Raw genomic sequence first — 22,987 nt, 5'->3', positions numbered from 1 at the left:
CCACCTTTGTCCTTTAATAAAAATACTATGTTGCAAACATTTCTTCTTGTCCGTTGCCTATGTTTGACTTACCATAGTTGTTTTGTTTATCACTCCACATTTTGTACCCAACCGTGCAATAGTGGTGCAGATTCTAAGTATTTGATGGACCTCAGTGCTAAAGCAATGCTATCTAAATGCTGCTGTTATGATGCAGTATCTGTCCTTTTGTGATTCATTGCCCCCGAGAAGGTGTTTTTATAACTGTGCCCCCATAAACTGGGGCTGCAGCTGTAGTCCATTGGAACAGCCCCTTACCAATCATTCTCTGACGCGCACAATTCCAGTGCCGTGAAGTCTTGGATAAAAAAAAAACATCCAGCATTAGTAAGACCTAACCCGCCCCACGCAGAGCCTCATCCCTGCACATCATAATTTCTATATTGCTGATCGCCAGCAAGCGATACACCTTGATGTGGATACCTTGGTCAATAATTCAGTACAATGTTATCTAATGCCCTTCTAAATTACTCAAATGTATTGTATGCTTGGCTATTTGTGCAATGAACAGATTAATGTCTACTAGAAATGTAGAACCTCGAACTAATGAAAGATGAGCCACATAACCAAAGTGACGTAGTAGAACGTAGCAAATGAGCCCGGTCATATGATGGCACCAACTGCCAAATGGTATGACTAATATCTGGACTTGTCTAATGCAGAAAGGAGGAAAATTGGAGTACCTGCGGATAGCATGATATCTGGCAAACGTTGAGATTTTCTGGATAAGTCATGCCCCTATCTGGTATAACGGTACGAACTACTAATTAAGCATGCCAACACCTGAGAAATAGTCAGAGAACTAGGCTCTATAATGCCAATATCGCATATGATGTGGATATTTGAACATATGGGAGTAGCTGGTTTGATGTCAATACCTTGTACATGCTAGAAATATCTGGCATAATATGTGAGTATCTGGACAGATCGTGGCTTTGTCCTGCAAACTATTGGTGTACCTGACAACTCACAGCAATCGAGGAACTGGCCATGTGATGGCAATCAGTGGCTAATGACAGAACTACCTGTCATGCCATGAGCACAGAAGAATATTGCGGCAAAAGCTGACAAATGATGGTAGAATCTGGGAATTGGGTTGTGTTGGCAAATGGTGTGCATATCTTGGTATATCATGGTATATCTGACAACATAGAAACATGTTCATTATGTCAGTCATAATGCTCTATTTAGGCATATCCCAAAAAGTGCCAGCAGGCACAATTAATGCATTATAACAAAGCCAGATTAATTAATATAAATACAGATAAAACCTATCATAAAATAAGTGATACAAAATGTTTACTTTTTTTTTTAAATGTCATGTGTATCTATCACAACCAGAACCACAGTCTCATTGCATGATATTAAAACCATACATGGGGATTTAGCAAAATCAGTAACTTTGAAGCACCATATATTTCGTCATACCTTAAAGTGCAGATGCATTGGTAAATTTATGTATACATTCTTTGCCCTGGGCAGCATAAGTTTGCTAAGCCCGTGTTAAGCATTCGGGGATGTTAGCAAGCTACCTGGTTGATTATATATTGTTTTTTAAAAAAAATGTTTTCCTGGTAATCCATGCCCAAAAAAATAAGTAGATATAGCGTGACCAGCTCCTCCCGCGCTTTGATAGCTACAGGGGTAGCCTGTATATTTAGGTCAATAAATCTGTGTTTCAGGTAAATTCGTCACAGGGAATTATACATCACTGTTTTTGTGTTGTGGCAGTGTGGGTATAAGTTGCAGACATCCCCACTTGTATGTGCATGTAGCCAAGGCAGTGTGTTAGTTATGTAATCCTTAATGTGATGCTGGTTTAAAATAGTCCGTCAATGGTTTATGTAATCTGGAAAAAAGATGAGAAGTGAGATTTGCTTTATTTGGTGTATATGCCTGCAATTTGCAATGTGTTTGGGGTGTGCCTCGCACCTTTGCCAATGGACTTCATTTATGTGTAGGTGTGTGTGTCTTGTCGAAGTTTCCACTTAGTGTTGTGGATTCAATCTTATATTTTCCTTTCTTTCGTTTGTGTGGTTTGTTTGTCCTTTGTGCTTGTTCCGAGGTATGTGCTGTCTTTCAATGGAGAGGGTATTATTATTTTTTTATAAATGTAAATGCCTGTTCCCTCCATTTTGTTTCCTTGCTGGACTCCTTTAGCTTGGAGTCTGTCAAATGGGAGGTAATGGTACATTTCTCCCACCCCTCACCCCCAGAAGGGGGGACTTTTTATCTGCTGTGGAGATATTGTTGTGTTTAGTCTGGTTCCCCATGCAGGTTGAGATGGTGTGGTGTTCCGACGAAGGCATAAACGCACAGGATTGTGGAGCAGGGTGTAAGAGACTGAGGGATTGGTGTTCCATTTGAAGGCTCTGTCAGCCCCGTTTGGGATTTTTCAAGTCATTCCGGCCTGATTCGGGAAATATTTCTCTCTGGTCAAGCAGCAGCAGGAGCGTGTGAAGAGTGAGCCTGGTGACATACGGACTAGGGTTTGGTCACAGTCATACTGTCGCAGATAAATAGCTGCAGACCATTGAGCCGGTTTCCTATCCGTGTTAGTGTGTCCGAGAGGGGTATCCGTTGGGGGATGGGGGATCTGTTGGCCGAGGCGTTGTATTATCAACTCAAAGTGAGACTTGTTTAACGTATGAGCGAGAGGAAAGTTTTTGTTCTTTCAAAAAAACAGGTTTCAGCTAATTAAAAAATTCTATTCATACATATCGTCAGCCATTTCATAAGGCAAATCGGTATCACAGCGAGTGAGCAACAGTTTTTATTGCCGTTCTAGATGATTATTTTGGTGTTTTTTTTCTGCTTGGTGTGTTTTTAGTGTTTAGAGTTTGGGTCAAGGGATAGTGTTGGGTAATATTATCCCCACCAATAATAACGCCATATATATGGTTGTGTGGTAATTCCATAGGCAATATTATTAGTGGGGATAATTGATGGGGTTATTGGGACCGGCGTTGCGGGGATGGCCCCCGCTCCATTAAGAAAATGATGGGGGTTGCAGGGTTGTGCCCTGTACTAGTGCAGCTGTACTCTTATCCTATGATATGGCATTTATAACGCGCCTGTACACAAGTGTTTCTAGGCCCAACAAGACAAGGAGGGGAAACAAAGGAAGGACAAAAACAACGATCTTACTAGGCCTTGTCATACAGATCGCGCAAGTGCAGGGAAGAGGAGAAGTGCAGGTGACTAAAAGTGCAGCCAGAAGTGTTTCAAAAGTGCTGAGCTAAAACCCAGTACTCCTGACCGGATTGAGAGGAACTTATTTGTTCCATTAACTGTATTTTTGGTTGGGTCTTGTGTATATGTGAGTAGATAATATGTGAATGTTATGTCAAAGGCCTTATTAGGGACTGCCCCAAAGAAGTTTTACTGAGTGAAAAGAAAAAAAAAGCAAGTCGTTCACAGTGACCAGCAATGTTGTTCTATTTGTAAAAAGAAAAAGGCTGGCTAAGCCACAGCAACATGTGGTTAGGACATGTATGCAATTGTATTGAACAAATACTTCATATCAATAGTGCTGATCTGTGCCAATGTGTGGAAAGCGTTAATAATCATCTCTTTATTCCTCAGGCATCTGTTACCAGGGCCAATATTTTTCTAATGTATGAAAAGCAGTAATATGCATCCATGTGTCCATTCAGTCATCTGTTGCGAGTGCCATTTGCTAACGCATGTAAAGTATCAACTGGCATTCATTACCTTGAAGTAATGTGCATATCATTTTATATAAACCAACTACCTGATCACAGGGTGCAAACAAATTCCTTTGCGTGTAATTGGATTGTATTTATTGCACTACCTTCTTTCACTGCAGAAGCCATAGTGCCCCCTACTTTTGGGGTTGGTGTTATCTCACAATATCCCTGGACAGTCTCGCGACATGCACATGTGTGTGGGAAGGCGATGAAGGACACCTTATAGTTCAAAAAGAGTGTGCATGCCATTTTTGGTTCGATGTAATTCAGGTATGGTTCGTACCCAATAAAGATTTTGTAATCCCAATATGAAACAAGGGTACGAGAGCAGTAACTGGTCGAAATAGTCTTCTCTATATCGGTTGCGAATTTCCACCATAAAACTAGCCCTTGTCGTGCTATTAATATGTTCATTATGTGAAAGCCAAAGCTGTGGCTTTGCCAATGGTGGTTTTCTTTCTAATTTCAGACCTCTGAGTGAAGAAGAGATCTCTGATCTGAGGCAAGGACACTACGATTCTATTGCTGAAAAACAGAAAACATTTGATGTAAAACTCCAAGCTGAGGTACCCTATTCTGATGACTTCTTGTCTTTGGCATACACTGTTGTTTTAAGGATCTGGAATTTTTAAACATAAATGCACCTTGTAGGACATTCAAAACGTATAACTCTGGTTACCTGCGGTTCATAGGGGCCCTCTCTTTAATGGCAGCATCAGTAGTTCTGGAAAAGCACTGAGTGCATACAGGTTTTAATGCCAACACATTTTCAGATGGATTCTGTTTGTACACCTAGCTAGAAAATTAAGAGCTGTTAAAAGACCATCTCAAAGTGGTTACTTATGGCATATTTGAAATGTAAGAAATGGATTCCTTGTTCAGAGATAGTTGTTGCAGCATCCCGCTACAGGTGACCTCCATTTTTATCTCAACTGTGCTTGTGGTTTGTAGCGCTTCAACATAGCCCAATATGGCTGAAATGCTGTGTTTAAGTGCCTTTCTTAAGAGCTAGAGTCTGAGCAGGAACAGAGTTCTACAAGAACGATGCGTAGGAAAAAGCTTAAATCCAGCCAATTTGTATTTTGTGTTTGTATTTTGTTTAGATTCATAAAGCATCTTAACCAGACCGCTGTACAAAATGAGCAAACCGGTACAAACATCAACAAAATGAGGAATCCAATCACAAGGATAGAAATTGTGAAGGTGATAAAGCAGTTAGGAAGTGAGCATTAAGACGGAAGCGGAAAATGTGAAGTGAGGGAGGCGTGAATGTCCGGGGGGGGGGGGCATTCCAAAATTTGGGGGCAAGAAGGGAGAAGAAACTGAAACGGGAAGGGGCACAAGGAGGTTTGGGAGTGGTGATTAGATGCTGGGAACGAAAATAGCTTGAAGGGTAATATATCAAAATTAGGGATTCAAGGTAAGGGGGAGCAAGGCCATGGTAGCACTTGAAAACTATGCACAGAAAATGGAAAAGAAGTCTCGGGTCATAAGGAAAGAAGGAAATAGAAAGAAGAGAGGGTGTAATGGAAGAGCAAGGAGTGTGAGAAAAGAAGACAAATGGCATAGTTAAAAATCAAACAGAGGGTTGAGAAGAAGTCCAAAGAGCAGAGCAAAGCAGTAGCCCAGTCGTTAGAAAATAGCAGAGGTGATGAGTAGTTTTGTAGCGTGAGAGGATAGATAAGGACATACAATTTAAATATTAAAGAGAAGAAATTGATGGGTACAAGTATTTTGAGAAATATGTGAGGAAAAGGATTGGGAAGGGTCAGAGATGAAAATAGTGTGATGGTCTACTGTGTCAAAGGCCGCTCATAGATCAATAGGAATAGAAGATGATTTGTTGAAGCGTGCAGAAGAGAATTGGTGACATGGAGGAGAGGGTTTAGGAGAAGAGATTGAAGATTCTGGTGAGATGAGATTTGAGAGTATAACGCCTGCCCGAAGTTTAGTGACAAATGGGAGAAGAGATAGGGCGATAGTTGGACAGGAAAAAAGGGTTGAGAGAACGTTTTTCCTGGATAGGTGTAATTAAGGAATACTTAAAGGAAGAAGGGAAGGTGGAAGAGGACAGCAAAAGGTTAAAAAGAGATGTCACAACTGCAAGGATAGAGGGGTAACAAGAAGGAATGTGAAAATGGTAAAGTATCAAGTGGTGAGGCCGTGAGGTGGCAACGGGTTGGAAAGGAGGTAGTGTCGGAGTCCGAAAGAGGAATAAATGATAAAAAAGGAGAAGAGCGGATGAGTCGTTAGTCCTAGAAGGAAATTGCTGAGCAGAGTGAGGTAGTGCTGAGCGTAGGGTATTGACATTGGAGATCAGAAGTCAGCAAAGTCTGAAGAGGATAGCGAAGGAGACAGAAGGATCAGAAGCAGGGGGACAAAGCATCTTATTAATAACCTGAAAAAGGTGGTGCGGGTGATGCAAAAGAGAATACAAATAGTGCTTTTTAGCAGCAAAGAGAGAAGCATCATATGAACAATGAAGTGCAGACAAAAATAATTGATCAGAGGAAGAATGGGTTTTCAGACGAAGCACAGGTCTTCTTTCAAAGGCGCTACGCTTTCCATAAAGTGGAGCGTAGAGAACCGAGGCCAGGAGTCATCCAAGGTTAAGGTGGTTTGCCAGAAGGGGAAAAAGGCACAGCCAGGTAGAGGTCAAGAGTAGTAGAGTTTTGAATACAGTGTCACTGGGAAGTGTGGACAATGTCTAGCGAGAAGGATGGGTAGAAGAAAGAGAAGAGGAGACCGAAGGAATGTCACGACAAGAAAAAGCACTAGTAGGAGGAGGGGGAAGTAGAGGTAAGGGGAAAAAGAAAATAACAAATGATCAGAGGAGTAGATTGGATTAGAAGAGACTGAGAGACCGAGAGGTCAAGGGGAAGAGGAGAGAAAATCAAGACAAGTGGTGAGCCAGAGATATGGGAAAACAAAGTAACATTCAAGAAGTGGGATAAAGGGGGATGAAAGATGGAGATTAAAGTCCCCATGGAGAAAAAAGGGGAAGGAGCGGGAAGAGGAAGAGACAGCAAAGAGTCTAAGTCATCGTAGAAAGTGGTAGCAGGGCCAGGAGGTCCGTAGATGGTAAGGAAAGTGATAGTTTTGAAAATAAGGAGAGTTGATATTCAAAAGCGGGATAGATTTGAAGGTGAAGGAGTCCAAGAAGAATGGAAACTAATGCCTGTGCCACCCCTACAACCAGTAGTAAGAAGGGTGGGAATAGAGGTATTGCTAGGGTTAAGCCATGTTTTACTCAAACATAGAAGCTGTAAATTAATAGTGGGACTTGTTGCATATGGAACGCGCATTCCATAGTCTGTAGTTCATAATTCCCCCATTCACAATCCTCTTCTATAAGAGATATTACGCACACCCAGATAGTGTGTTAACCAAAGTCGGGCAGAACAACTGTCCACGTCAACAATGGAGATGTATTTGGGTAATGGGAAGAACTCAATTCATTTTCGATAGGATCATTCATGAAGGACTGACACAGAAACAATGCATCTAACAATGGAAAATAATCGTGTCAATGGTGCTCATGGATTAACAGGGCTCCTATACCTCACATTCTTTGACCAGTAATTTCCCCTGAAAAGAGCACCTTGGCAGACAAAACAGACAAGGACTTTTTCGGAGTGGCTCAAAGGTGGACTTCTGCATACCTGAAAACCTCCAAGGCGGCTCTGGGGAGTAGATGGGGCAGCCTACAGTTGGCATAACTACGGAACAAATTGCTGACTTGGCACTCGATTGTTGATGATTCATACTCCCCTTTCTTAATGTACTAACAGCAGTGCATTGGCGCAGAGGAAACTCCTAGTTTAATTGGAAACAATCCCTCAGAAATTCAACAATGATGCAAGGATCACAGACCTTTGGAGACCAAGAACTTTAAGCGCACTGAGCTGCAAACTGCTGCCTATGACGGGCATGGATCTTTCTTTTCGCTGTTCTACTTGATTCCTGAATGGAGCAGCTTCTAAACTGAAGCCCTAATCTCTCTAATTCCAAGGCACCCTTTGCCACCTCTGAAGGACCAGACGTGCAAGACACAGACAGATTTCCCATTAGGCGCTCTACCCATTTGCCTAGGGGACACCAAGGGTAAGGCCCCTGCAATGCCCTTGTGATAAGATGGATCACAATCCTTGACATTTGTGTTCTGAAGAGTTGCATGTGGGTTGCATTTGCAAAATCCATGGAACCAGCCACACATGGGTGATAATAGTTTAAGCCCTCAGTCAAATGCCAACCATTTTTGGACTTGTTTTTATTTGTAACGCCTGTTGGTTCGACGTTTGAGCATTGCTTAGCCAACGAAAAGGGCACATTGCAGCCAAATAAGAAAGTGGTGGACAAATCTGGGCTGCTCACTTAAGTCTTCAGATCTACAGTTTTAATTGGGTTTGGCACCAATCTTTCTTAGGAGCTTGGATAAAGAGCAGTATCTACTAAGTGGCAGTAAGTACTGCAAACTTGAGATTACAGTGTTTCAGGGCTACCCACCCTATGCCCAGCACCTACTTTATCAATGACTGCATGTTTCTCTTCACCTTACTGCAGGCACATCAACTCTTTAGACCTATGGAGTGGTGCTCGCAGCTTGATGGGCCACTTTGGGGGATACAAATTCAGCCTTTTTGTATTTCCTGCTCCTCATTTTACCATGACACACTCCCAGCCTGGACTCTGTCATTCTGAAACTGAAGTTAAGGAACATCCCCAAAACCAGATGAGTGGTGAGCAGGGTTGGGGCGGAATTGTATTTAATGTCATTCTGGCCTGTGGCTGTGTGCAGAGTGCGAGAAATCTTGTGTGAGACACTTTGGAGGATTTCTGGGAGTAACAACCAGGGATTCGGGCCCAAGCCAGCTGATGCACGCCTAACAAATGCTGTCGTTTTGCAGATGGACAAAGGTCCCAACTGGCCACTTGGCATAGCACCTGAGCAAATAAGAGTGAGATTTGAAATGGCACTCAGCCTGCCCACCTACATATTAAGACATTTGAATGGGGTAGCATGGGTCTTCATATGTCAAGCAGCCATTTCTCTGAATCAAAGGGTCTTGATTCTCATAACCCTTAGCATGTAGTAGTTTATGGTAGTGAGTGGCACATAAGATAAAATGTATCTGAGACAATGTGAGAAAGTGAAATGGGACCTGCAAGAGACTATTTGTAAGAGCACTGGGAGGACACTAGGTTGTAAAATCTTCTCCATGTTTTTTCATGACTTCGAATTGCTTTCTGATGACATTCATGCCTCTGGAGAGTCCAAAAGTATTGAACAGCCTCACCAATATTGTTGCTACAATGTGAGCATATTTTATACAACGCTGAGATTTAACCATCCAGGCCTGTGCTTTTATTGGCCTTATTTGATAAATTCCTTTAAAGATATCGGTCTCTCCAACTGGCCCTTGCATGACGTCCCTGCAAGTCTCTGAGAGCTGCGGTAGTTCACTCTCATTTAGGTATTGAAGATGCTCATTCCTGTCTAGATCAGCTTTGTAAAGCTGCTGATGGATGCCCAGTCTAATAGTGTTTATGAATGTTTTTATTATTTTGGGTTCTCAATACCCTCGTTAGCAGGGATCCCGATTACATACCACGCTTGTAGAATAGACTTTTAGTCCTTGGAGGGCCACCTCCTTATTTTTTGCAAGTGTGTTAAGTTGGCCCCTAACCACTGCAAGCTTCCTATATGTTTTCAGGGAACTAACTTACTCAAATTTAGCCACCTCTTTCCTATATTTGGACTCTTAGACCTCTTGGACTTTTGGACTCTGCTGCCATGTGAATTAATTGGAGAAGATGCAGGCTGTGGACTTCAAGGTCGGGTGGTGTGAAACCCGGAGAAATATATCTCCAGAGGAGCATAGCTGCAGATCCACCAACATATTGACCAAGAATAGGTCCACTTTCCCTTTTATACCTATATTTTCTGCCTGTAACCCTCTCTATTCCATCGCCCCTTACAGGCTAACCCTTAATAGGCTTTCCCAATTGGTTATGATTTTTTACCATCGAATGACCATTCCATCTTAAAAAAATGCATCGAAAAAATGACCATTGAATGCATGTTTTTTCCTTTTTTTCTTAAATGGAGGGTATCCCCAACCCCCCCTTTTTTACCCTTTAAAACCCATTATAAATTACCTTGAAAAAACATGCATTTGATGCATATTTATTTGATGCAATTCTGTCGATGAATGGCATTCAATGGTAATGCTTTAGATGGAATGACCAGATACCTTCCCAATTGTATCCATATTACTGTAGCCTATTGCTGTTTCTCCTTTTTGTTCAGCGCACCATTGTTTCACAGCTATGTTTGCCCCATATACAACTCAGCCCATACATGCACTCAATCCTGGACACGCATGCACTCTTGCTCTAGTGTGCTCGTTCAGCAGATAATAAAGCCAGACCTGCAGCTTGTACATAAGATCCACTGGCAGGAACGCTCTTCTGGCAGTCCTGCCAGAGCCTTAATGAACAGCTGCAGAGACTGAGCAATGAGCAATTGGACCATATCTTTGCAGTTGACAGCAATGAGGACAACGTCAGATTGAGCCTTAAAAGGTAAAGCAGCAGCAGTTACCCAATCATCTAAATTGGGAACAACCCTGGTACCTCATAGATGCAACAGTACCCGCACCGCTCCAGAATCTGTGGCTGAAGTTGCAAGTTCAAAGAGAAGAACTGAAAACAATCTCTGTTTAGAGCAATAGTGAGGAAATGTTGCCACTCTTTGTGCATCGGAATGTGCAAGTAGGCATTCTGGAGAGCTAGTGGTACTACAATGTCCTAAGCCTTTATCAGAGGGATTGTCTTTGCGCAAACGATAGACTAGTTTGAGGCTTGTAGGTCAAATAATGTGTAATTTCTTCACCATTGTATCACTTGGAACAGAATTGAGTGAACGCCTGAAGGTACTGGGCTCACTGGTCCCATGTTCATTAGCATCCCTCTAGTTAGTGCCTCCCTTTTGGTGGGACGTTAACAAACTTGAGTGGGAATGTGCCCTGAAGAAAGAAATCTATGCAGTGCTCGTTGTTGGCATGGAGGGAACATTGTCAACGGACTAGCTCCTTGTCGCACCAGAGGAAACATTGCATACAGGCTTCACTGGCCTCTTGTACCCCTAATCCCCATCCCGCCCCCTCTTGTCTGCCTCTTCTCTCCCCCAAATAAAGGAAGGGAGACCTGGACTTTGAAGAAGTGTGTTGATGGCATGGTCCCAGTTTAGGTGATGTGCCTGGCTTTGAACCTGGGGTTGGATGGTCAGACTTGCTGATGTAGACTGATCACTGACAACAAGCTCTACCCCTTAATGGAAGGTCCATATGATATCACAACTGTGGAAGTAAGGGAAGTGCTCTGGTTAAAGATCAACCTTCTGGTAGCCCGGATCACTATGCTCTACTAATTTGTTCATAACCTCCTCTGTATGTGGGCTAAAATGCTGAGAACCCTGAAAAGGAAGGTGAAGGTGGAGTTTTTTGGGTTATTCTACTATGATCATATCCAAATCTGCCTGCTGCCAGCTATACTGTGCCAGGGATGTTTTATGGAAGCTTGTCCATACAGGAGGGTCTACAACCACGATTTAGCTTACTGTATCCTTCATAGAGGAGAAGTAACCATTTGCATATCAGTCTTTGTCCCACCCACAAGGGAAATCCAGCAACGAAATGCTAGGCAATTCTCCTCTGAACAAGAGTACCATCAGCAACCTCGGACACGTGTTTCGGCCTAATCGTCTCATGAGTCAGGTGAAGCGGTGCCTCTCTAAGCACAGTGAGCAAGGGGCCCATGTCTGGATTTCCCTGGGCCACTTAGGGTAAAACCCCAAGTTTCCCCTTTTCCATTTGCGACACCTTGAGCCAGAACTAATTTTTTAATTAATTATTTTCCATTGTCTGCTGGGATTTGTTGTTTCTTTTCATATTGCAAGTATCGGCCTACAAGTGCCAGGATGCAAGCATGCAATGGGCAAACTTGGTGGATCCTACTTCTATGATGGTGTTGGGGAGTTTTGATATGTGTGGCAGATCAGCTGATGCGTCTCTTCCATCTACCCTTCCATTCAGGGACTAAAAGAGAGGGTGCCACCAGCCAGCTTATTTCCCTGTTTTTGTGCAGCCTTTTCTTTAAAAACAACTGCAATAGCTATTCACTAATTTGCTTTACGATTTTATATATAATTTATTTCAGATCGATTTTCTTTTCTTGGGGAAGCATCTCTGCATTATTAGGTGTATGGTCCTCTTTCACAAAATGTCTTTTAAAGTAGGTGTTGGTGCTGCTGACTTTTGGCTCGATGCTGAACATCTGCAGTGAGCTGACAATGCACAGATCTCCTGCGACTTGTGAATGCCACCATGACTTGGTCGGGCAACTTTGACTCGTCCCGAAGGGACCCACTAATGGCGGCTCAGTCGTTGTTGCTTGTCCTCTTCTTAGACAAGCATTATAACTTCAACATCTTGTTTTATGTGGGTCCGGCAAAGTCCCATTGTTTGAGAGACACTGAGGAGGGATGACTGCTCTTACCCCAGATCCCATGTTGGTAGACCCCAAAGGTATCCGCTGATGCACATGACACAGGGATATACGCCACAAAGGCTGTCCCATTCACACCTGTGCTTGCCTTTATTCCACTATGCACAAATTAACTGTTGTTGGTGGACTCTTCATGTAGAAAGTGTGCCGTGTCACAACATAGCGTTTCACTCATAATAAACCTCTAACCAACTAGATATTTACTTCTATATAAGGTAGTCCCTTAATTTCTGTGGAGGCTTTCTTTTCATTATGATTGGGTATCTTTTTGATGCATTATGCGGTTTGGTTCGTCCAGTAACTCTGCTGGTACTCTGCAGGGTGAAACACTTTCTTCTTTTCTATTTGCACGAATCTGATCTACCTAGGATGGTGACTTGGGTCCATGATGGCTTCTCCATTGTCTCTGTTTGTGCTGATTGCCCACAGCTGATCCTTCCCATCTTCGCCCTGGTTGGGTGATAGTTTTCAAACAACCTGCAATTTCCTGTGACAAAGTGACCTCACTGCTTTGACCATCGACACATTCGTGCCCATTAGTGTCCAGGGTGCTGTTTCAAAAGGAAGACCTAAGCTGTCCGCTGGGTACCTATTCTGGATCAACATGTGTTCTTCCACCTGTATGTTTAGTACTTTGAGGCATCTTCTTTTGCTCTCCTTGGCACCAACACCATTTTGTTGTTAATACACCGATCCTGCGTCTATTTTTATGCATGTGTCTCAAGACATGTTCGGGAATAGTGAACCTTACCTTCCTGGCGAGAAAGTCTTATGCGGGCACTACAACAGTTGCAATGTGTTTCATCCAATAGGCTGTCAAGAAGGAGGTAAGAGCCCCCTCCAATGGGCAACTTTTCTCATGAGCGGTTCTGGAAGCTTTGTTCAATGTTCCCATGAATCGTTCAATAGCTCCTTTTGCACATGGGCAGCGTGGAGTAAACCTATGGTGCTCCACTCTATAGTGGCTTACCAAATGTCTGGAATTCCTAGCTTTCAAATTAAGTTCCATTGTCAGATCAGACCAGCGTGGGCAGTCCATGTGCTGCAGACAGGTCCACCAGCCCAAGAATAACGATCTCTGCTGAGGTTGATGAGACACAGCGCATTTTCAAGTGAGAATGTGTCCAATGCAATTTTGAATATTGTCCCAAGGCTGATGCTAATAACTTTCCAGGGTGTTCGGGGTGGCTTCATAGACATAAATGTTTGACACTGTGTCCAGCTGGCCAACACATGTCCACCCACTGCTTAAATTTTCCTTCAGGCTTTTGCCTTGTTTGCCCCCCTGTTGTTGCATATGGAGAATTTGTATTACTTGCTGAATCAGCGCAGGTTGGGGCCACCAGCCTGGACCCTCTTGGCAGCACTCCATCCACCGCTTTGAATATCTCCCTTCTCTTTCGCCACAACCCCTGCAAGAAGGCTTGTGTACCATCTGTTTGATACCCATGAAGCGCAAGAAAATGTCAACTGCCAGTGTGTATGCAGTCAATGTTTACTTGGCTTCTTTTGTGCTGGTTGGGGCTGCCGAGATTTCACCAATTTACATTGTCCTTGGCACAGTAGCCCTGAGCAAGCAATCATTCATGCTATTCAGCCCCTTTATTCACTCTGACCATCTGGGATTGGGGCACCACCGGGCGATGAGACAAGTCAGTGAGTCTTTTCAGCACCCACTCACATTCAACACTAGGACAACATGTGTACAGTGTGCTGGAATACATCTGTGTCTCATGAGACACCAAAGCTTTGGTCTGAACAGCCCCACATGAGAGGGGAGTGTAGTGATGAATCACACCTGTTTATGTTGGGGGACCCTGGCGTTGAGGTCCAATTTTTTAGACTGTAATGACATCATGCCATTGAGTGAAGGATGAGATCACTGATGGTATGTGTGGGATGGTGCTCCCTCTTGATGGGCTTATTTGGCCGAATGACCACACATATTAGTACAGCCTCAGGCTGCTTCGGTTGTTCTGCTGTTCTAATTGTGGATACCCATGGTGGGGGTCCAGTAACATTTTGAATTATTTCTTCTGTCTCTAGCTTTTCCAGTTCATTTTGTACTTTTTCCTCGGGCTGAATGCGATCTGCCAGTGTCGTAGCGCAAGGGCTTGCACAGAGGAGCCTACATGCAAGCGCACTTCTTGACCTTGTAGGCAACAAATACCTTCAAAGAGGTTCTTTATATTCATGGCATCGGCTCCCTTTTGATACACACCAACTGCAAAGTGTGACGGCTCCGGTTCTTCTGTTGCATTGAAACTAAGTAGTGCCTCTTGTGCCTCTGACATGACATAGAAGGTGGCTGGTGTTTCTTCCTTTTCAGGTTGTGTTTGTTTGTGGAATGCTCTTACCCTATGTGAAGAGCTGCACGTTGGGTCTTGTTGGATGAAGATGTGATACAGAAATGGAGATTGGCATGACATTGACCAATGTATTCGTGTCGGTTAAGACCAAAACATGTTGGGACTGAGTGGTTACATCACGCCATGGTTGTCACCTTCTTCCCTTCTTTTTACAGTATATCGCTGAGATGAAGACTTCTTCCAAATTATCCTATTCCTTGAGTATGGCCACTTCAGTAGAGTTTCCTGGTCATGACAGTGATCCTGGTCTGTCATAGTCCTGGCATGGATAGCAGGCAGTTACGGCGGCAACCTGCATGACATTGTGAAGTGATTAGGTTTTGAACATATCTATCGCACCTGCCGTGCTGCTGGGCACCCTGGATATGGGTTGGAAACCCAAACAGGACTCGGAAGGGGATTTAGGTGCCAGTTCTGCTCTCTGTGCCATGTTGCATGAATGGCCTCTTCCATTTACAATTCAACCTCTATGCTTCAAACAGGATTTGACTGCTTTCACTTCTTCCGTTTGATGCAACTTCATAGCTTCTACCATATGGTGAGGTTTTGTGGCAGCCAGCTCAGGGGACCTTCCCTGTACTAGGATCCGTTGCAACGAGATGCAAAGTTCCCACAATATTTGGTAGAGAAACAGTGAGTGCTGACCTCGTATTTAGTCTTCCACATCTTGCAAGGTCCACGACATGACCATTTGATGCAAAGGTGTTGAGGGCATCGACGTTGCATAGGTAATCGCCTACTGTCATGGTTTTGAAAATGTTATGGTCCTCCCCCTCCTGCAAAAGAAGAGTCAAATGGGCATCTTTGCCAAATTTCTGGTATCACACGTTGCTGCAAAAAACATGTCCACCCATTCAATCCATTCATCCCACCATTGACCTTGGGAACCTGTGGTTCCACTTGCATTAAATGCAGGTACCAGGGATCCCTGGGAGGCTGTATGAGCTCATTCGTGTATAGGCCTAAGGGTCTGCTATTCCTGTTTGAAAGTGCAGAGGAAGAGGAGTGTACTGGGTCATCCTCAACCTATCCGTGATGGTCACTAATTTGGGCAATGGCGTGCAGAGGAGCAAGTGCATGGTGTGCCATGTCCATGTGTCCGCTCTGACTATTATGAAACAAAGTTCACCATTCTTTTCAGGACCAATGTATAAGCGGATCCCAGAACAGGTTTGCCACTATGCACCCTGTCGCTAGAAGTCATGCAAAGTTGCAAGGCCCTTGCAACATTCCTGGGTAGAGCATATGTTAACTATCTACAGGGGTAAAGCAATCCCTGCAAGCTCTTATGGTTGCGAGATATGGGGCTACACGAAGGGCTAGCGTCTCCAAAAACTGGAGAACTACTTCCTTACTCATTTTCTAATGGTTCTTCCTTCAACCCCAATTTGAGTCCACCTTAAAACTGCCACTACTTATTTAACTGCAACAATGTTTCTAAGACCGATTCAAGCATGGCAGGCATCATGGGCCTGCCAACATGGCGCATTAACAAAAGATCTGATGGAATCCACCAAGTAGGCTGGTTAACCCATTTTAAGTTCTTGCTAGACAAATGATCACTAGCCTCGTATTTCAAGAATCCAGAAACTATTGGTAACATTTCTAAGAAAAAGTTACAAATAAAGCCACTGCAATTAAAGAAAAGTAAATGGTCTTGAAACCACAGTTAAGAGTATTCATTGTGTTTCCGCCATCTAACGGGCCAGCAGCATATCTTTCTCAAGTAACTTTAACCAGGGCTCAAGTCGAGGGTACACGCAGGGGGACGAAGTCCACCCACTTTATTCAGAGGGGGAACTCAGTCCCCCCCAGCTAAAATGTGAAACATTGAATGTCCTCTTTAAATGTATGAATTAAAGCTGACCTCCGGGATCAAACCACTTTGTCGGTTTGTAGACCGGGCACTTCACCACTGCACTATGTAACCTGATGAAGAATAACAAATAACTAAAGGTGAAATGTCCCATTTCGATACTGCAGGTCCCAGGGAAAACATTTGCATTGGTTCTTGGAGTTTAAAACATGCACACCTTTTAACGTTTTCAAAAACAGTACTAAGAAGAAAATATCTTCTCTTGGTTTTGTGTGTGTGTTGATTTTATGAAAAGCAAATGCAATTTGTTCTGTGCAATTTGGGTGGTTATGCAAAGCCAATTTAATGAAATGTGCATATCTCACCTTGATATGATAGTTTCTGGCGAGGTCACATCTCATTGGTCTGTTGTTGAGTCCCCCCACTTTAATTTTTAGGACTTGACCCCTGACTTTAACTCAACATAGGGTTTTTCTTAACAGAGCCGGGTTAACATTATTAATGGACGGAGAATTAATCGGAGGAAGCACACAGATGCTGTATTTGTGCCGAATATTAGACTTTGATTAATTCTGTTTTGTTCTGTCCACTATATAATGATATAAATGAATCATTGCTACTTGGTACTGTGAAATATTAGAATTAGGACTCTGACAACCAATTTTGTCAATTCCAAATAATCTTTCCCTAAATCTACATGCAGAAGCCCTATTCTATAGCAAAGGCAAGTCAAAGGGGTGCTTGTCAAGATGTCTAAAAGCAATAAAAGTCCTATGTCTGAAATCCTGATAATAATAACTTTCCCCACTTCCAAAAGAAAACCACAAAGACAACAAAGAAAGACTTGGTGGAACTATTAGACTGGAATAGTTGGCTACTGGCTTCTGACCCTAACCCTGTCCCTTTTTAGGCCTTTCCCCATAGTTCAAGTTCAAGAAAGACGGTTCTTGTTGTGCTTGAAAGCTATATAGGTTGTTTCCTTATGTTAATGTAATTTCTTAAGCGCGATATATACACCCAAAGGCACCTTGGTGCTGCTACTGAAGAAGGAGAGAAAGTCCTAAAAAAAAAGATAGGTTTTCAAAGCGTGACAGAAACATAGGTGAGTAGAAATAGCATGCAGAGCACGTGGCAGGGAGTTTCATAAAATGGCCAGAGCAAGCAAAAAGGAGCATCCTCCCAGTTTAAACTTGGGTATAGGGACAATTAGAGCATTAGCCGAGTGAAGAGCGTTGCAGTAGTCCATGGAGGAAACCACCAGGGCAAAAACCATTGGGCCCCGGTGCTGGACAGGGATCAGCGGGAAAACCTTGCGGAGCATTTTAAGATGGAAATAGCCATGCTGACAAACTGGCCCAACCTTAGAATGCATTGACAGAGAAGCAGCGACCTTCACCCCCAGTTCCTTGACTACCGTGACTGGGGAAGGAAAGGGACCAAGAGTCGAAGGCCAAAAATCAGGGATCCAATAGGACAACACGGAAGGGGGGCCTACGCTATCACTTCAGTCTTATCGCCATTCAACTTGAGCCACTAATCGCCCATCCATTCGCCCAAAGCCCTTAAACAGCCACTAAACCTATTGGCTGATTCCAATGACTACAAATCTAGAGGAACCCGAATCTGAGTGTTGTCTGCATAAGAATAACAACAAATGCCATGGCAAAAGATGAGTTTAGTCACTGGCTGTATGTATGTGTTAAACAGCTTAGGAAAGATGGTAGACCAATTGAGCATCATAGACTTGGAACAAAAAGGGGGAATGGAAAGATTTTGGCAGCAACCTGAGAGAAAGGAGGAGAACCATGAGAGAATTGTACCAGCGAGGCCCGCCTCCGTCAGGCAGCCGACCAAGCTAGGATTATCGACTGTATCAAAGGCGGCAGAGAGGTCCAGTAACAATGCCCCCACGCCACCCTTATCCCGTATGGAGGCAAGATCATCCATAACAGAGACTAGCACGCTCTCTGTTCATCTCCCGGGTCTAAAACCAGATTGCGAAGGATAGAAAAAAGAGATTCCTCAAGAAAATCAGTAACGAGTGGGCCAGGCAAGGTTTCAAGAAGCTTCATAAGGAAAGGGAGCAAGGAGATGAGATGGTACTTAGCAGGAATAAGGGGATCTAGTGAAGGCTTCTTTAATAAGGGTATCACTGTGGCATGCTCAAGTGCTGTTGGGATCTGCCCCATTTAAAAGGAGGAATTAACTGCTTCATTAAGCAGAGACAAAATTTGAGGCAGGATCTCCTTCAGAGTATCGAGAGGAATGGTATCTATAGGAGATATGGACTTTAACTTAGTAATGGCCCTGGAGACGACATCCATTGAACAATTTGGAAAAGTGGACCACTGACTGGTGGATAAAGAAGTGGTCACTGTAGGCATGGCGAGAGATACTATAGGTCCAGAGGACGAAATGGCAGAGCAAATTCTGTCAATCTTGTCAACAAAGAAAGCGGACAGATCATTGCAAAGCTTTTGGGAAGGAGTGATAATAGGTTCAGAGGAACAGTAGACGGAGAGCGCACAATCTTTCGCAGCTCCTTAGAGTGGTTAATGGAGCATTCAATGTGAGAAGAAAAACGGGTGCTTTTGTCGGCATGAATCGCTTTATGGCACGTGACCGAAGCTAGATAGAAGGATTGTTTTTGTAGCTGCATTATATTTCCATTTGTGTTCCGATTGCCTACACAAGAGGCGAAGAGACAGCAGTTTGTCAGAAAACCTGGGCTCAGAGGGACGTGCTCTGGGTCTCAGATCTTTAATAGGGTGCAAGTGGTCGCTGGAGTTTCAAGATCAACTGACTTGAGATCAGGGTGATGCGACTTAATAATTCAATGTTCCAGCCCAGGTCTCTGTCTCTTCCCACTCTGAGATTATTTCAGTCTTTCTTCCTCCCTGCTCTGGGGTGCTCCGTCTTTCACCACTGAGGAGCTTTCTTCTTTCTCACTCCCCACTCTGGGGTGTTCTCAGTCTCTCCCCACTCTGGAGTTCTTCTTACTCGCCACTCTGGGGTCTTCCTAGTCTTTGTGTTCTGGGCATTTTCCCCTTCTCACTCCTCTCCTATGGGGTATGCTTCCTGTTTCTTCACTCTAGTTTATTTTCCCCTTTTCTCTCCTTTTGTTCACCTCCCTCGCCAATTGGGCCAACGTGTACCCGACTCTGTCATTGATTGGTCAGCTCTCCTCTCGCTGCAATGTCATTTATGCAACTTTTTAGCTAGGCCCTGCGTCTGCCTTGCAGGACTCTTCCCATTCGTTCTCGTTGCTCGGTGTGTGCGGAGTCACTTATGTGACTTTTCACATGGAATCCATGTCTGCCTTTCAAGGCTCTTCTCCCTTGTTCTCGCAGCCTCTCTACGGCTGCTCCGGCTGGCCATTAGCTGAATCTTGCTGCACCCTCCAGGTGCTCGTCATGGTCTTGCCCGCCAAAACTGTTCTGTCTCTCTGGCCATACCTCCTTCGGTGTCTTTGACGCGGTTAGGTTCTGCAGGGCCTTCCCCGCCCCCCCTGTGATTCTGTTCTAGGGGCGTTCCTCCAGTGGGCTGGTTCACTTGTCTCTCGTCTGTACAGGAGATTTGAAATACTTAGGGTCATAAGCCAAGTCAGCCATAGTAAAAGGTGTACATAGTCATCGCAAAACCCAGCTCCTACATACCCTACAAAGGTGCTAGTGCCTGAGGGGGTTGGGGGGGGAAACTGACATATACCGCTGGTGGGGTCTCTCTCCTCTATGGAAGAGTCTCCTCTAGAAGGAGTCACGTTTACGCTGTCCCTTAGGAGATATTAATGTCTCACCTCCCTAGTCCCAAATGGGGAGGCAGCAATCTCCTTGGAATTGGCACAGTACTCTGAGACAGTGGAATAAGGCACTACCAACCTGCAGTGATGATCCTGTTAAGCTCAATAAATGTGGTGGTTACTTTCGCCCTGGCTTGCATTCTGAAGAAAGCATGGCTATTCTGAAGAAAGCATGGCTAAGGAGAGGTAAACGGATGGGGGAGGCGTGTTTTTTAGTCTATTGGCATGGAGTGACAATGAAATGCATGTTGATACCATTTTATAACTATCCTTGCTGCTGGGGAATTATTTGTTTATATCTGTACTTTTTAGTCAAGCTAACTAGTGTTTTTTTTATATGATTAGGTTATGTGGATGGATGTTATGGTTGTTTTTGCTATGAACGTGATTCACTGTTATGTTGTATTGATTGCAATAATTCAAAACAAACTTTATTGATTGAAGTCGTACATGCTCGTCAGTGTGGGGATAACACTAACCATCACATAGAATCTTGAAAGTGAGGTTGTGTGCAGTGAAACTGCTCTGGGTTGGTCGCACAAGCCCTTCTGGTGCCCTGCTAGCCACCACTCTGCAATGTCATCAGAGTGAGAGAGAGAGCAGGTGCATTTCTGCAACGACGGCATGAGAGCCAGCCACCCTGTACTCTATACTGGAAAGGGAAATCACAGAGCTGAATGTGGGCTAAAATGTCTGTGCTCTCTGCCCTCGTCGCCAGTGGTTTGGGAGGGGTGACAGTCCTTACCCAGGATCCAGCGCTAGTAGCCCTCTACAGTAATAGATAATGCACACAACACAGAAATGTATGCCACACAAGATATTTTAGTGACTGCAGTGCCTGTAGTACGCAGGGCTTGCCTTTATTCAACAATGCACACGTGAACTGGTGGTGGATGCTGTTGTGACATGGTACATTTCCTGACTCCAATTGCACCGGAGATTCAGGGATCAATCAGCAACCAAATAATAAGTGTTGCTTTTTTGTTCTGCAATGCAGTATAGCTACGATCCTGCCCCATAGTTACTCACTCCACCACAATGTATTCTAAGCCTGTCTAGAGTGCACGCTTTTCTTCAATGATGTATGTGCTTGACCTAGTTTTTCACTTGCCAGTCTTTTAGCGGAAGAGTTATGTATAATTGTGCTGACGCAGGTAGAATAGGAGGAGGTAAATATTAATAAAGGGAAGACTGAATAGGCCAATGGGGTCTAAACCATCTCATTTTCTTATATTCTGGAATGGATGTCAAGGAATTCATGTCTTGGCTTAAGAATCATTTCATCGTGAAAGGACCGGGATTAAGAAGACAGACGAGGGTGTCCCATCGGTGGTCGTGGCAGAGCCCCAGCTATAAATATAAGCTAGACTTTAGCTACAAACTAAAATGTTTGCATTTTTAGGGTAAGTTGTATTACATCAGGTAGTAGAGGGACAATGCCAGAATAGCCCCTTGCAGACTAGCCTCTTGAATTATATTGATGAAGACCAAGGGGAATAGGCAAAAGATGATCAACATGACTTGTGGCCAGCTGACCAACACTGCCTTCAACCCAGCAGTTAATGTAGGGTGTCCGGACCCCTCTTTACGCCCAGTAGATCAAAAGCCTATTGAAGGTGCCAGTTTTCAATGTCTTCTTTCTATTCATACATTTATTAAATGCCTGTATAGTTATCAGTTGAGTAGTTTGATGAACTCATGAACCTAAACGAAGCACTGATTAGACTTATAATTTTGTATTTACTGATTTGAAAAGTAATTTGTGCCCGTTTATGAACGACTAAACTCCCTGACAACAATTTTGTATTTTTGTTATATATGATTTCTTTCTGTTACTTTAAGTTTCCTTTGTTTTTTATATTTAGATATATACATTAGGTCAGCCAGACAGGTTCTGATTTGGTTAACCCTTATTGTTTTGTTCATATACAGTTAGCCTTACAAGAGGAGAAGTTGAGACTAGAAGAGGAGGCTTTATATGCTGCACAGCGTGAGGCCGCCAGGGCAACAAAGCAGAAAAGGCTCTTGGAGGTGAGGGGATGCAGACCCCACAGGGCATTAGACTATATTTCAATGTGTTTTGTGTTATTTATAAATGCTGTCTGTTTTCTAACACAATGTTCTAACCGTAACGTAATGTTAACCAGCATACAATCTGAAAATGTGCGCTGGAAGAAACATGAGCGGCACAGCTAATGTTTTAACAAGTCTACTGTATGTTCTTCCTAACGATTGTCATGTGTCTTTATGATAAAGATCAAATCCAGTGTCTGAGCATGGATGGAGAAAAAGCTCCTTTACTATGTTGGCTTTGAGGTTTGAAACAATTGGCGTGTTTTGTCCCAGAGAGACAAATACTGTCTGTTTTCTGAAAGAGTGCAGTTTGCTGCACTGATGAATGCACTGTTTTTCCTTTCGGAACACTTCGAGTCTGTTGCTCACCAACTCCCACACACAAAGAGTTTGTCTTTTGAAATGACATTCATTGTGCAATTGTTGTTTTGAATGCAGTTGCCTACCTGATATGCACTCTCTGTAATTAAATTGAATATTGGAAACATTCTGATAATTCCTGTATGGTTTCTTCATTGTGATTGGAATCTGGTTTCCAGCATGAAATGGACCTAGGATATATATTCCCCTTTGATCCTACCCTCCTTTCTATTCATGGGGTCCGCGTTCAGCT

At 43.5% G+C, this 22,987-nt stretch overlaps 1 protein-coding gene across 2 annotated transcripts in view; it reads left to right on the top strand.

The window, feature by feature from the left end:
• Positions 1-22,987, top strand: part of AP1AR (adaptor related protein complex 1 associated regulatory protein) — a 391,174-nt gene that overhangs the window by 256,544 nt on the left and 111,643 nt on the right. The window contains exons 5-6 of one of the 2 annotated variants that reach the window (XM_069630653.1): positions 4,219-4,315; positions 22,234-22,332. In XM_069630653.1, the coding sequence (XP_069486754.1) occupies positions 4,219-4,315; positions 22,234-22,332 (196 nt within the window). The remainder of the gene's footprint in view (positions 1-4,218; positions 4,316-22,233; positions 22,333-22,987) is intronic. The other variant, XM_069630654.1, reaches the window with a different exon arrangement.

This window comes from Ambystoma mexicanum, chromosome 6q, assembly GCF_040938575.1.
Source record: "Ambystoma mexicanum isolate Mex_15411 chromosome 6q, UKY_AmexF1_1, whole genome shotgun sequence".
NCBI lineage: Eukaryota > Metazoa > Chordata > Amphibia > Caudata > Ambystomatidae > Ambystoma > Ambystoma mexicanum.
Note: the sequence above shows the minus strand (reverse complement) of the source record. Positions and strands in the feature narration are given on the sequence as shown.